Genomic DNA, 15,197 nt, shown 5'->3' on the forward strand with positions numbered 1-15,197 from the left:
CATGCTGCTGCTCTGGTGTGCCAGCTCCTTGTGGGGAGCTTATGCCTTGAGCACTGATCGGTACTGGCTCTTATGCATGAAGGGTGACAGCAGTCTCAGGGACCTTTACGTACAGCAAATGATCCCTTTTTCTATCTTTGCTGATAGTCTCCTTGTCCATGGGTGGTTTGGGGGCTGAGGGGTAAAGGGGGACACTTGCTTTGCTGCTTCTGCCAGACAGGCTGGGATGAGGCTATTTTAGGGACTTGGTACTAATTTTAGCTACAGGGAAAGACAGGAGCTTGGATGCAAATGACTATTTCCTGATAGTGCAAGAAGCAGGAAAAGAGCAGGGTGCTTATCAAAACCTTCCCTGGAGGAAATCTCAGCCTCAGGAGTCTTAGAGGAAGGCAACATTAGTCCCCCTGCTCAAGAATCCCCCTCTCCTTTCCTCCTCACTGCTATTTGACAGCTGCCTATGGCTAGTTTGCTCTGTCCAGATCTATTTTCATGGTTTTGCGTTGAATTCTTAGAGCATAGAGCATTATATGTCTTTTCCCTGGACAGTGCTGGCCAGCATCTCTTCTCCCCTGTTCTCCCAGGCAGTGGCTGCCAGAGCAGGATGTCGCCCTCAGGGAGTGGGATGTGTCTTGGGAAGATAACTCACCAGGAAGGTGCTGAAAGCAGAGCTGGGCATGTGCCTGGGGCTTTCTGGAGAGAGGGAAGCCCAGCAAGTGTGAAACAGGAGCTGCTTAGACAGTTGTGAGAGCAGGAGCTGTTGGGCTTGTCCTGGGGCTTGTGGGACGGGCTCTGCAGCTTTTGACACCCTAGGGTGCCCTCTGCCCTGTCTGCTGCATTGGCTGTGGGTTTTCAGGACTGCTCTGTCTTCCTTGCCCCAGCTACATCTCTGTTCCCAGTACCCCCTGGCAGCAGACCTCTCTTCCCCTGCCCTAATGATGGCCTGTGAGGTACACACACACCCCTCCCTTTATCATGGTTTCCTCAGTTCTTGAAGGTGGGTTCATCCCAATGATCCTGGGAAGCACTCAAGACCTGTGTAAGTGGGCTGTGTCTCCAGCACCTGGCTTGGCATCTGCTTCTGTCCCCATGCAGATGTGGTCACCTCACTAGCAAGCAGTAGAGCTGCCTCTGCATTTGTACTGGGTGTTATGGTTTGTGCAGCATTCAGCTGCTTTCCAGCCTGTGTTTCATGATTCTTCTGTCCTGATCCACAGTGGGGCAACCCCCACCTCTCCTGTGATGGCTAATGGCTTGGCAGTTTGTTCGGGTGCACAGGCTGAAACTTCACCTCTGTCCTGGTGTCCCCCCCTCCCTGGACTGGCTGCAGGCTGACCCGCAGGCTGACCCACGGCCTCTTTTGTGTGCGGCACTGGGCCCTGTGGTCCGTCCCTGACACTGGGAGAGAATCAACCATCCTACTTGTCCATGCTATGCAGGGGACAGGCGTGGGGCAGATGTGGAAACATGTTGGAAGTGGGGAGAAAGCAGACCTGGATAGGGAGCGATGTTGGTGAAACCACTTTCCATTGGGCTCCTTTGAGCTGTCCTCTGTTTCATACCACTGGTGAGCCCATTCTTCCCAGAAGAGGCTCCACCTCATTCCTTGAGCCCTGAAGTTGGTGGCTTATCTTGGATCCAGAGGCACAGATGTAGGTGTGCCTGGGCTGTACCAATACATGGCTGATATAAAGAGTTCCTGGGTTTTGACCCTTGAATTTCTGCACTGGGGAAGCTGTTGAGTCTCCCAGAGATTGGCTGGAGGTTGTGCCCAAGACGATTAACTGGGCACAACCTGAATGTTTGTGAAGTATATGTGGAAGCCTGAAAATGTTGGGAGTCTATTTCAAAGCTGGTCTCAGTCCTGAGCTAGTAAAATTGAGAAAAGGAATGACTGGTAGCTGCCTCTTTTGGTGTAAGAACAACTAGGGAAATCCATTCCTTCATACAGGACGTGTGCTAAAGGTTACCTGAGTGGGAAAATTTGTGTGGTGTAAGTGTGCAGATGATGTCAGAGTCTCCAAGCAGGGTTGTCAGCCACCCAGATTCACTGCTGGGTCAGGAATTCCTGAGCCACAAATAGCCGGTGTCTGGGAAGGCGTTGAGGGGGAATGTTGCTACATGCTTGGCCTGTTCCGTACCTGCTCCTGGGCATCTGCTGTTGTCTGCTGTCAGAGAGGAGATCTTGAGCCAGGCAGGCTTTTGGCCAGCTCGTTTGGCCACTCTTATAAACGTTTTCCCAGTGCTTCAGCCATTTCATTGTCTGTCTCTCATTCTTCCAGCTGGTGTCTGCAGAGGGTTCCCATTCAGATGCTGGCTCAGTCTGTGCTGATAACCAGACAGAGCTGCCACCTTCTATGGAGCGCACAGGAGGAATTGGAGACTCCAGGCCTCCCTCTTTCCAGTAAGTTACCTGGACACCTATCCTGGTTTCTGAGGGACTCAAAGTGACTGCTGTAAATCCAGACCAGAGTCTGGGACACTCCTACCCAAATTGGCAGCTAGAGGGGAGGAGGATGGGGCTGGGAGCAGATTTGAAGTAGAGCTTTGTTATTCAACGAGTAAGGACATGCTGAAAGTAGTGCAGGGAAGTTGGCAAAGAGCTGGCACAGCTTCCTCCCGTCCCTTGCCCTGCACTCATAGATGTGCTGTGGTTGTTTCCCCCCACTTCCGCTCCTGTCCCTCAAGAAGCAGTTGGCTGATGGCTGGAGGATAGTGCTGGCCAGCACAAAGGTAGAGAGTCTTTTTAAGTTGTTCCTGATGGACATATTTGTTCCTTTTATCTCGTTACAGCCCTAACACTGGGGGGAGTCGAGAAAATTTGGACAATGAGACAGAGACGGACTCAGTGGTGTCATCCCAAAGGGAACGACCCCGTCGGACAGATGGGCCTGAGCACGGTGAGTGTTGGTAACACAGCAAGAGCTCTGCAGGGCATGGCTAGGTCATGGCTCCAGCCATGGGACAGTGCTCTCTGCTCTGCAGAACCATCCCGGCTTAGAAGGACTGTTCAGTGATCTGAGGCCATAGCCTCACACTGGAGGCAGAAACTAACACATATCTTGTGTCAGAGCTTCATATTGACACCTCTGGGGGCAAAGGAGATGTGTCCTGTACAAACCTCAAGAGCAGCAGGCAGCAGTGCCTCAGTACTTCTTGGCTGAAAAGCGGAATGTGCTGTAGCTTTGCCACTCCATGCTACAACTTGCTCTGCAAGGAACCAGATGCAAGTCTTCCATGAGTTTAGCAGCATTGTTCCTAAGTGGCCCATCAGCCCCTTGCCCATTCTGTAGTGATAGAAGAGGTATTCCACAGAAGATGGATCTGATCCCAGGGTGGACTCAGAAGGCTCAGATCTGGCTGACACTAGATGGAATTTTCTGATGGACATATTCACGTTGAGAAGGTTGCTGTGAGTCTTGTGTAGGAGAAGTGGTTTCCCTGTGGCCTGTCTCAAACACACACTGTCTTGTCTTTTCATAGCACCCAGGGTAAATGGGACTGTAAAGGGAGAGCGGCGCCGAGACCTGGGCGGGTACGAGAGCTCCTCCACGCTCATGAGCAGTGAGCTGGAGACCACCAGCTTCTTCGATTCAGATGAAGATGACTCCACCAGCAGGTAGGAGAGCTTGAGTCCTAGAGGAACACTATCTTCCCCCTGCCTCCCAGCACAGAAGCGCAGAGAGATGTGTCCTTGTAGAGCACAGTAATCCTGGGCTCCAGAGTCCTTGCTAAAGTCTCACCCAGCAGCCCCCTCTGCTATTGTCTGTCCTCTACAGACATGTTCTCCCCCTGCAGTCCTCTGTTCCCTGTGCCATTTTTGTGGCTCTCTTGCTGCCAGAGCCACCACCCTGGCAGCAGCAGATCTGACTCTTGCTTTTGCCTCTAGGTTTAGCAGTTCGACAGAGCAAAGCAGTGCTTCTCGTCTAATGAGGAGACACAAGCGACGCCGGCGGAAACAGAAGGCTCCACGCATTGAGCGGGTACTGAGGGGCTGGGTATCCTGGGGAAGGGCAGTGCAGGGCAAGGTGGGCTAGCTGGTGGATCTCTCCACTCAGTGCTTCAGGGATGGTCAGGGATTCCATTGTGTTTGCTGTAGGCACAGATGGGGACAGGTGGTGCCCAAGTGCTGAGACCTGATGAAGTGCTGTAAACCTTTCCCAGGGCAATGTAGCCTTGAAATCTGGGACTGCAAATCTTGTCCTGGCTTTGCAGAGGTCATAAGGACAGTGGTGATGCCCTGTGGCTCTGTAAAGCTCCCAGCATAAGGCTGGAATTGTGGGTGGTGGCTGTGGTGCCACAGGGAGTGTTAGAGCACAAAGTGGAGGGAGCTGGGGCACTGGGAATGTTACTGAGGCACAGGAGGTCATCTCGTGTTTCACCTATGTTTTGCAGTCATCGTCCTTCAGCAGCATCACAGACTCCACCATGTCCCTGAACATCATCACAGTCACACTGAACATGGGTGAGTGGGGGGTGTGCGTGGACCCTGCGATCCTTACAGAGCAAGGCTGGGTGGTGAAGAGGGAAGTCGGGAGGACTCAAAAGAGAGCGCATGCAGGGAGGGGTGAGGAGATGGATTCTGTAGGAAAGTGGCTTGTCTTGAAGCACTGTTCTCTCAAGAGTTTCTCTGTGTCCCGGGACATTTCTCTGGGACAGGGGTGCAAATGACCGTCATTAGCATGTGGGTTGTCTGAGGTTGGGGCTGCTTGCGCCTTCTGCTTGATGGTGTCTTACTTCTTTCTCTTTCCATCCCTGCAGAGAAATACAACTTCCTGGGCATTTCTATTGTGGGACAGAGCAATGTGCATGGAGATGGAGGCATTTATATTGGCTCTATCATGAAGGGCGGTGCTGTGGCAGCTGATGGCAGGATTGAGCCAGGAGACATGCTCTTGCAGGTACTCACACCCACAATACCATCTTTGGGCCTGGGAAAACGATAAGAAAAGACCCAGAAGTCTCCCTGCGCACTTCGGCAGGCTAAACCCAGGAAGCTGTTCTTGGAAGGGGAAGCTGAGTCACTGCTGAGTTGAGTGGGGAGCTCAACCTCTGATCACATCTCAGGGACTCACCTCTTTTCATTGTTTGCAGGTAAATGACATCAACTTTGAGAACATGAGCAACGATGATGCTGTGCGGGTGCTGAGGGAGATTGTGCACAAGCCAGGGTAAGTATATGGGGTGTTTCTTACTTCCATGGGCAGCTATATAGTGTGTGCATGGGGTGTGCAAGTTATGTCTTCCAGTCACCTCTGCCAGCGGCTCTGCAGAAGCTCAGAACTTAACATTCTTGGTGTTGCTTTGATTTCTGGGTTTTCATGCCCAGAGCGAGAATTGCAGCCAACAGAATGGTGGTGAATTGTGGTCTGTGCCCCTCTTTTTTGTGGGGATACCGTGTCACTAGGGGCATCAGCAGCCCTCAGCAGTGTTGCATCATTTTGTCCATACTGCTAAGAGATCCAGAGCTGGAGGGGGGGACAAGGGCACTTTTCTGGCAGCTTCTCCTTGTCTTGCAGGAGAGAGCCAGCACACAGCATCCACCCATCACACAGAGGTTTGTGCCACTGGGCTCTTGTTCTAATTCTCACCTTTGTGTTGCAGGCCCATCACCTTGACGGTGGCCAAGTGCTGGGACCCCAGCCCCCGTGGCTGCTTCTCATTACCCAGGAGTAAGTGGATAGCTGACTCACCCTTAATGCTGGTGCCCAGCTCATGTGAGAGCCCTGCCTTAAGCACTTGATTGGTTGTTGTCTTGTTCCTCCCCTGTGTGTGTGACGCCATGTGGCACTGAATTGGGGTTTGGTGGGTTTTCAGCTCTCCTATTAGGAGACTGCTATGTCCTGTTCTCAGGCCAAAATGCCCATAAGCCCAGCCCTCCTTCCCACATCACGCTGGGGACGCGTTTCACTGGGGCAGGGGGGTCACTTGCTCGGGGCGTCAGAGGAAAGAGAAACCCCTGCCTTGAGCCATAGGGGGATCTCTCCCTCTGCACCTGTCCTGCTGACCCTCCCTCTCTTCTTTCTCTCCCAGTTGCTCCCCAGCGGATCTGGGCTGGGCCAGACTCTCCATGCTCCGATCCGGGTGAGTCCCGGCAGATGCTGGGAATAGAATGGGCTGTGCTTGAGTCCCTGTCCCTCCCCAGAGGCTGGTTTGATAAAGGGATAATTTCTTATAGCTGCTGACTGACTCTTTCTTCAATGCAGGTGAGCCCATTCGGCCCATTGACCCGGCAGCCTGGGTGTCTCACACAGCAGCGATGACCGGCACCTACCCAGCGTACGGTATGAGTCCATCCATGAGCACAATCACTTCCACCAGCTCCTCCATCACCAGCTCCATACCAGAGACTGAACGTAAGTCCTTGTGCCTCCGTGCTCCACCCACTGCACAGCTTCCTCGCCTCCACTGTGCTGTAAAGGGAGCAATACATCTGCTTGGGCACAGCTGGGTCGGGCAAGATACGCCCTGCCAAGGGACTAGGAGGGAGGCAGCTCTCACCAGGCAGGCGCCTGGATCAGTGGATTCTGCCTGGGTGAATTAATACCACATTTTTCAGCCTTCTATGTAAGGAGAGTAGAAGAGCTTGGGTATAGTCCGGGAGCTGTGGCAGGTGCAGAAGAAAGGCTCAAAGCAGTCAGGGGTTAGCAGCTATGATTGTGAGCCCAGAGGGATTCAGCTTGTTGCTGGAGCAGTTGCCCTTCCAGTCTGCAGATAGGGCAAGATGGAGGGGCAGAGATTTGCAGTGTGGCAGGGTCCTCCTGAACACAGGTCTCTTCTGGTTCTTTTCTGAAGATCTCTGGCAATTCTGGTATAGAGAGCCCTGAAGTAAGGGTCTGGGAAGCTCAAATGGTGCAAAAAGCCAGGAGTTCATTGTTTGTTTGTGAGGAGCAGAGAATTCTCTTGCTGTGTGGCATGGGCTCAGCTGTCAGTCTTTGGATCTCAGCTGCTTGGGACTGTCTGGAAGGAAGGAGACTCTGGCCTGGGTTTTGCACAAAAGGAAATGGTTAATGTGAAGGATAACAGTGGAAGACTGGAAGGGGAGTTACACAGCATGTGCCTCAAGGCTGTTTGCAATGTATTGTTCCCTAGTCATTCCTCCTTTGTGTGATGCTTCCATGCAGCCCTGTTGTCTTTTCTGTCCTCTCTCATCTCTGCCTCCCTTCCTTCATCCACACCACAGGCCTCGATGACTTTCACCTGTCCATCCACAGTGACATGGCCACCATTGTCAAAGCCATGGCCTCACCAGAGTCAGGCCTGGAGGTGCGTGACCGCATGTGGCTGAAGATCACCATCCCCAATGCCTTCATTGGTAAGAGACTGTGCTGCCTACAGCCAAGGCTGGGACTGAGAAATGGGTGGCCTGTTTTCCAAGTAGATGCCCAGGGAGCATCTCTGTCACTATAAACTGTTGGCCCAGCCAGTCACAAATTGAACCTTCGGCTGTGCAGTCCCTTTTCAACTTCTGGCCCGCTTTGCCTTGGTTCCAGTGGGGCCTGCTGCCTCAAGGGCCGCTGTCTTTCTCTTGCTGTATTTAACTCAGTGTTTGGTGGCAGGTTCGGATGTGGTGGATTGGCTCTATCACCATGTGGAGGGCTTTACAGACCGTCGTGAATCCCGCAAATATGCCAGCTATCTGCTGAAGGCTGGCTATATCCGACATACCGTCAACAAGATCACCTTCTCAGAGCAATGCTATTACATCTTCGGGGACCTCTGTGGAAGTATGACGCTTGGCATGGGTGGGAGGGAGAGGATGGGGGGGTAGAGGTCCTACAGAGCCCTGCTGAAACAATGAGGACATAGCTACAGCTGTTGCCATCAGGCTGGGCCCCTTGTTCTACAGACACTGTTAGAGAGTGATAAAGAATATTCCAGCTTCTTTGTCATGCTGCTGCGGTGGTGAAGTTGGATGCAGCTTTGACAGTGTGATCTTTTCTCCCAGGCAGCCCTAGTGGAGTCTTAGTCTGTACCGACTGTCTTCAGGCTCTGAACTTCCAGTGGTGGCAAGGGGGTGGTGTTCAGACAACTGAGTTCTGCTTAAATAAGAGGGATGGAGGAAGTAACTGACAGGGTGAGCTGTAGCTGTTATGTGGTCCTTTACCACCAAGCTGGTCTCTGTGTTAGACTGGCAGCTTGGACTTGCACAGCCTGGTTGTTGTTCAACCAGGAAGCACAAATGGATACACTGACAAGCAGGGAGAGTGCCAGCTTTTAGTGTCTCCTTGTGGACCCCCTCCATGTCCACCAGCAAGAATGGACAGGGAATTTCTTGATTACATGTGGTTGTCTTTCTGCTTGGATTAACCACTTTTCTCTGCTTTCTTGCAGATATGGCTAATCTGTCTCTTCACAATCATGATGGTTCCAGCGGTGCCTCTGATCAGGACACTTTGGCTCCACTCCCCCACCCAGGAGCTGCACCCTGGCCTATGGCTTTCCCATATCAGTATCCACCTCCTCATCCATACAACCCCCACCCTGGCTTCCCTGATCCAGGATACAGCTACGGAGGGGGCAGCGCAGGCAGCCAGCACAGTGAAGGTGAGTGAAAAGAGCTAAAATATGCCTGCAGGTGGGCAGATGCCCTATTCAGTACAGGGAAGCAGCAGGAAAAGGCAAGAACTTGCTTAGGCAAGGCCATAGATGTGTGGGGAGCCAGGGCAAAAATGGTCATAGAACTTGGAGCTGAAAAGAAACTGAGAGCATGGACTGTGCTGGTGGATAGCTGTGCTGCAGCATGCTCTAGTCCTCTCTTGGCTAGAGGAGCATCCTTTTTTCCTGACTTATCTGAGCTGTCACCTAACCTTGCCTTGTGCTCATTGCAGGGAGCCGGAGCAGCGGTTCCAATCGCAGTGGCAGTGAGAGAAGGAAGGAGAGAGAGAAGACTGGGGAATCCAAGTCAGGCGGCAGCGGGAGTGAGTCAGACCACACCACAAGGAGCAGCATGCGGCGTGAGCGCGCGGCGAGCGAGCGCTCGGTGCCAGCCAGCCAGCACAGCCAGCGCAGCCAGCACTCGCTGGCGCACAGCATCCGCAGCCACCACAGCCAGCAGTCGTATGGGCCGCCCGGCCTCCCCCCTCTCTTCAGCCCCCCCATGTTGCTGATGCCTCCACCACCTTCAGCCATGGGGCCCCCTGGGGCACCGCCAGGCCGTGACCTGGCCTCTGTGCCCCCTGAACTGACAGCCAGTAGACAGTCCTTCCGAATGGCTATGGGCAACCCCAGTGAGTTCTTTGTGGATGTAATGTGAAGCACCCGTCCCTTGTCTGTCTGCTGCTCTCCTTTCCTCCCTCCATCCCCGTTGTTTGTCTCCTAGGACCAGCCCTGGCTTCACCCCTTGGTTTTTTGGTTTGGTTTTGTTTTGTTTTTCCCTTTATTCCTTTTCGTTACCAAGACAAGAAAAGAAATAAACGAACTAAACCTTGATTCTAATCCCACCTTGAGCGGGGTGGATGGGCCTGGCAGGCCTGCTGGGTGCCACAGCCCCTCCTGCCACCAGACTTGTGTATTGCCGATGGTAATTCCCTCCTGCTGTCCTCTCTAACGCCATTAATCTGCATCCATCCCAGCGCCCTGTGCTGCTTGCCCGTGTGTCACTGCTGCCTCAGTCTTCCCACCCTAAACATCTCTCCTTTCTTTTCACCCTCTTGTGTTTCTTCTGTCAAGCAGCAAAGAATTACGGGGTGTTTGACTTTCTCTGAGCCTGCCGCCCGTGGGGGGGAGAGCTGGAGCGTGGCGTGGCCCGACAGGAGGACACAGAGCTCCAGGGGCGCTGGGCACGCGTGGCGCTGAAGATGGCTTCTTTCCTCCCCCTTGCGAAGACACCCTGCCCTTCCTGCAGCCCTGTGAGGGGAGCAGGGACCAGCTTTCCATATGCGTGTCAGATCCCCTTGTAGTTGCCTTTCGGCTAATGCATGAATGTTGCAGGGCTTCAGTGCCTCCGGGCAGTGGAGAGATGCTGCCGCTTCCCTCTTGCCTTCTTTCTCTTGCCCGCACATTGAGGCAGGTCCAAGCCTGGCCCAGCCTCATCGCAGGACCCTCTTTCACCTTGCCCCTGTCTTGAGGCTGTAGCTCTGCATTCATCCTGGCGCTGTGGTTGGTGCCTGTGCACAGTCCTGCACAGCTCGGGGCCCTACACTTGCCCTTGGCTACTTTAAGTGGTTCGGGGCAGAGTTCTGCTCCCTCCAGCCGCTCTTTGCCCTCCTGACTGTGACATGTTGCTGCCTGTCCCATTTGTAGGGGCTGTCCAATGCCTGGGGCTGGCAGTTACAGCTATGGCCTTCTCCTTCCTGCTGTTGAGCAGTGTGACATCTTTAGGGGCCAGCATGGATGTAGAAGATGAGAGGGGCACAGCTGTTTTGCTGTCATGCTTTGGGGAAAAGTGGATGTTTCCTGTATGTACCCTATGAAGTATATGAGTCTGCCTCCCCTGTTTCTCCATACCACGTGTGCTGTTGGCCTGGCTGTCGGGAGGGACAAGGCTCTGGGACTGAGCTGGGATGGCCCAGGTCGTTCCAGAGTGCGAATTGTTCCTGGTGGCAGTACGAGCTCTCCAGGGAGGGAGGCAGCAGCTTGGGCTGTACCTCTGACCTCAGGCCCTTCAGATATGCTGGGACACTTGAACCAATTTGCTCCAGTACTCCCTACCCTTTTCTTCCTCTTCTGGGTACTCAAGAGATATGCCCTGGGTTGGGGGTAGCCCCCTTCCCATGTCCAGGGCCAAGCACGGTACAGTACAGACACACTCCACCCTGCTGGTGCTGGTGCCCATCACCCTCTCCTGCTGCCGCGCCGTGGCTTTCTCTGCAGGTGTTGCCTCCGTTTGTCCTTCCTGTGTTTGCAGTTTTTAGATGCTGGAGATTAAATGTATTTTACTCCTCGGGGGTCTCTGTTATGCCTGTAACACGTCTGCCAACTTTCGCGTCCCATCAGTTGATCTTTCCATGACCCCTAAAGCCTCTCCTTCCTGTAATCCTGCCCATAGCTGTGCTCTGCCATCCATCTGTTGCTGAAATCCGCGAAAATAACCTCTCCATCTAGGAGGGCAGGTTAGAAAGCTGACATTACGGTACAGAGAGGATCCCTCCGCCTATCGTTCACACTGAGAAGGGACAGTTTACAGCTTACATAAATTATTATATGTATATTTATTCATCATCATTCTTCAGAGTGCCCACCCAATTCCAATTACTCATTGCATATGATAATCTGGTTAGATAAGGCTGTGGCGCAGGTGCTGTGAATTCTAGGAGTGGTCTTTGGGTGCTGTTTCAAGAGAAATACTCTCACTCATTTTACTCCTTTGTGGAAATCCATTAGTGAAGGACATTGGAATTACTTGTTTAGTCTTGCCAATTAACTGTGTGTTCTTGTTTGAGCAAATTCGTGACCTTGAGAGGTTTCTTTAGCTCTTTTCTCTTGCAGCTGTTTACCTATTTCTCAGGCCTTATTGAAAGGAGGAGGGCTAACATCCATTTAAAGGAAGACATCTGGTCCTCTTCTTGCTTCCTTATCTTGAGAGTCCCTGCAGCCTTGTCCATGATTATGTCCCTGTACACAATGGAACACTTGTTTAATTAGGTATGAATTCCCCCCTTTGGAAGTATTAGCTATGTCTCAAATTACTTCCACAACTGTTTTTCTGTTCCTCTCTTTGCACATCCTGTACAAATACTGACTATTAAAATTGTGACTATTATCATAGTAGGATAGCAAACCATTCCTTTAGGGACCACGCTCCAAAGGATTGCAAAATTTTTTTAACCGGTATTTTCGGTAGAATGTGTCACTGCCTGTTTGTCTACAGCCTTGTTCTTTGTCCAGAAGTAGGATGCATTTGTTGCTTTAGTCAAATATTCAAAATGCTCTAAGACTTGAGATCTATGACTTAAATCTATGAGAGATTTAAGGGAATGATAACCCATGGGATAGGTTCTCCTGTAGCATGAAGGATAGGTAAACAGTCTCTCTAGTTAAATAATGCATTTTTCCACCCCCCTGTACCAATTTCAGGATCAAGTTCTCTCTTGGTTGGCTCACTGAACAGTCTTCTGCAAATAGAAGTTAAGTGATCCCAGTCTGCTTTAGGCGTGTTGGTCCTGTGGCTTTGGCGGCCCATTCTGGTGTCAGTGAGGGTTTGACCCAACTGTAATGAACTCACGTGTCTACTGCACTTTGATGGCAGTGTTTGTTGTGAGCAATACCAGGTATGGTCCCTTCTAATTTCTTGAAGGGGTTCTTCGGTCCAAGTTTTGACGTAAATGCAGTCTCCGGGCTGCTATTTATGAGCAGTAATGTCCAGAATCATGAGTGCCACCAATACAATGTACCTGTGGAGAGAGGACAACACCTTCTATGGGGACATAACATATTCCGTTAGATACTGATCTCCAATAATCTGTTCCTTTACTTTCTGTGATTTGATGTGGTTGCCTATATAATATTTCATATGGGCTTAATTTTTCTTTTGACACCAGTCTAACTCTTTAACAAGGCCAGAGGTAACATATCTGGCCATTTCAGATATGATTCCTGACAAATCTTACTAATTTGTTTCTTTAAACTCCAGTTGATTCTTTCTACTTTCCCACTAGACTGGGCTTTCCAAGGGGTATGCAAATCTCACTTTATCCCTGTTACCTTGCACAGATTTTTTACAACTTCGGCAATGAAATGTGAACCCCAGTCAGATGACATTGCTATAGGTACCCCAAACCTTGGAATTATTTATTTTAATAACATTTTTATTACTTCTCTGGCCTTATTGGTGTGACAAGGGAAAGCCTCCAGGCAACCAGAAAACACATCTACTAGTTCCAGTATATACCTGAGCCTGTTTTGCCACAGCAACTCTGTAAAATCTGCTTGCCTGTAGTGTCCTGGACAATTGCCTTTCTTTGTTATTCCAGGTGGCTGTCTTTTAGCAAGGTAAGAATTGTGTCGCAAACAAAAGTTCACACTTCTTTACAAGACTTTTTCTAATTCTCACCATTCACACACATACAACTTGGAGTTTAAAGCCTCAGTCATTGATTCTGTTCCCCAGTGAGTTGCCTGTTTTTTTTCCTCAGCTATTTTTCTTGTATGAGGCTGAGGAATTATTAGTAGCCTGTTTGGTATAACCCACCATCCTTCATTGTTCTTCTTGGCTCCTAATAGACTTGCCGGTTTCTCATTCTCTGGTATCTTGGAACTTCATTATGCAAGCACTTATGAGGCAATATTAATGAATGGTCCCTGCCAGCAGCTTCTTTGCCTGTTTTGTCAGCAAGGCAGTTGCCATTATTCACTGGAGTATTACCTAATTGATACGCCTTGCAATGCATGATTGCTCCTTTCTGGGGTAGCTGGACTCCTTTTAGCAATTCCTGTATTATTTGTCCATATTATAGGGAACCACTGAGAAATTAACAATCCCCTTTCCTTCCATATGGCCCAATGGGCATGAATAAAGAGCAGATTTTGACTCTGTCTACATGTGAATGGTTTTACCTTCTGACAGTGCCAGAGCTCTCAGTAGCGTGATCAGCTTGGCTTTCTGCACTGATGCATTGGGGCCAGGGCTTTGCCCTCTATTACCTCATGTTGGGTTACCAAGCTTATCCTGCTTTCTGATTTCCATTTTTCATGAAGCTGCTACTACCCGTAAACAGCTCCCAGTCCATGTCCTCGGGGGGGGGGTTTTTGTAGGTTGGTATTAGTGGAATATACCTGCACTCAATAGTCTGTAAACCGTTGTGAGCTCTCCTGCTTCTGGATCGGTTGTCAAAAACACTGCTGGGTTCAAAAGGTTAGTTACTTTCAATTCTGCATCCTTCTGTTCCAAAAGCACGGCCTGCTTGGGGAAAGCCAATGTCTGCTTTTCTGTTCCAGGACGGTTGTTACCATGTGAGGTACAAATACAGTCAATTTTTGTCCCAAAGTATTCAATAAAATTTTCTATTAAAGGCTCTAGTCCTTTCCTTGCTTTCAGTTTTATAGGATATTGTTTCTGTCTTACCAGCCTGGCGTTTGGTTTCAGATGAACAGTTACTGGTTCCACATTTTGTGATCAGCCCAGGATTCCAGTAGCCAATACCCATGGAGTGACTGCGTTCTCTGCTGCTTCTGGTATATCCAGCTCAGTGGCTGGTTTCTGTAATGTACAAACTTAGGCCTCCACAACCTCTTCCTCAGGGATATGTATCTGGATTTTAATTTCCTTAAACATAATTTGTGAGTGTAATTTACTCAGTATATCCCTATCCAATAATGGCAGAGGGCATTCACTCATGTAAGGAAATTAATAGGTCAACATCCGTTTGCCTATTTCAGAGGTTGAAAGAAAGGCCGGTTTTCTTTCTGCCCTATGGTGCCAATGACTGAAGCTGTTTGTTTGCTTCATTGTCCTTTGCCAAGTATTCATAACGGAATAGGTAGCTCCTGTATCTACAAGGAATTTTACCTTATCATTTCCCAGCCTAATTAACTGAGGGCTCTGTTGGGAAGGGTTTTGAATCTTCCCCCACTCCTCTTTAGTCTTCATCTAAAATCATCGGTTTGCCACCTGTGTGGACATTTCACTAAATCCTCGGTGTCTATTTTTACTGTGAGGGCATTCCCGCTGTTTACAAATGGCACACTGATCCTCCTCTAAGTGAACCCATGCAGTCTGTTCACAAACATTTCGTGTAATCTTTCCCTCCAGCCCTTCCCTCCTGGGCTGCTCCCCCCTTTCCTGGTTTCCTGTGTGATAGCTACAGCCAACAATTTTCCTTCCCAACAGGTTTCCTTCCTTTCCCTCTTCCTTTCAACAACCTCTCTGTTATTGTACGCTTTCCAGGTGGTCTCCAACAGTTCATTGACAGACCTTCCAGCTTTTGCAGCTGGCATTTAATGTCTGGATCTGATCATCCAATAAAAATACAAGATAACTGTGCTGCATCATCTTCTTTTTCAGGCTCCAAAGCAGTATACTTCCTAGCTGTTGCCATATGTCTTTAGTAAAAAGCAGACTGAAACTCAGTCTATCCCCTTTCCCCTGTACTATTTGATACAGTGTTGACCAATTCTTTGCGTTAGGAATCACGTTTCATTCCAGACAAACTCAGCTGTTGGTACCAGGTTAATAAATACCTCTGGGTCTGAATATCTGGATTCCGCTTAGGGTCAGGCAGGGAAAGTGGTCGTCCACTGACCCCTGCTGGGCCGCCTGC

The 15,197-nt window shown here is 50.3% G+C and overlaps 1 protein-coding gene across 4 annotated transcripts in view; it reads left to right on the top strand.

Annotated features, from left to right (window-relative positions):
* DVL3 (dishevelled segment polarity protein 3) overlaps positions 1-10,883 on the top strand; it is a 34,746-nt gene extending 23,863 nt beyond the window's left edge. For 2 of the 4 annotated variants that reach the window (XM_061452329.1, XM_061452332.1), the window contains 15 exons: positions 2,280-2,401; positions 2,791-2,897; positions 3,481-3,616; positions 3,887-3,980; positions 4,393-4,462; positions 4,759-4,898; positions 5,092-5,168; positions 5,602-5,669; positions 6,031-6,081; positions 6,204-6,353; positions 7,181-7,312; positions 7,557-7,724; positions 8,332-8,544; positions 8,829-9,227; positions 9,673-10,883. In XM_061452329.1, coding sequence (XP_061308313.1) covers positions 2,280-2,401; positions 2,791-2,897; positions 3,481-3,616; positions 3,887-3,980; positions 4,393-4,462; positions 4,759-4,898; positions 5,092-5,168; positions 5,602-5,669; positions 6,031-6,081; positions 6,204-6,353; positions 7,181-7,312; positions 7,557-7,724; positions 8,332-8,544; positions 8,829-9,227; positions 9,673-9,704 — 1,959 coding nt within the window. In that variant the 3' untranslated portion in view covers positions 9,705-10,883. Of the gene's footprint in view, positions 1-2,279; positions 2,402-2,790; positions 2,898-3,480; positions 3,617-3,886; positions 3,981-4,392; positions 4,463-4,758; positions 4,899-5,091; positions 5,169-5,601; positions 5,670-6,030; positions 6,082-6,203; positions 6,354-7,180; positions 7,313-7,556; positions 7,725-8,331; positions 8,545-8,828; positions 9,430-9,672 lie in introns of those variants that run through there. The other 2 variants (XM_061452331.1, XM_061452330.1) reach the window with 2 other exon arrangements.
* Positions 10,884-15,197: the final 4,314 nt, after the last annotated feature.

The sequence above is a fragment of the Pezoporus flaviventris genome, unplaced genomic scaffold (genome assembly GCF_033815535.1).
Source record: "Pezoporus flaviventris isolate CSIRO_AGI_PZ_B2104156 unplaced genomic scaffold, CSIRO_AGI_Pfla_v1 ptg000013l, whole genome shotgun sequence".
NCBI lineage: Eukaryota > Metazoa > Chordata > Aves > Psittaciformes > Psittacidae > Pezoporus > Pezoporus flaviventris.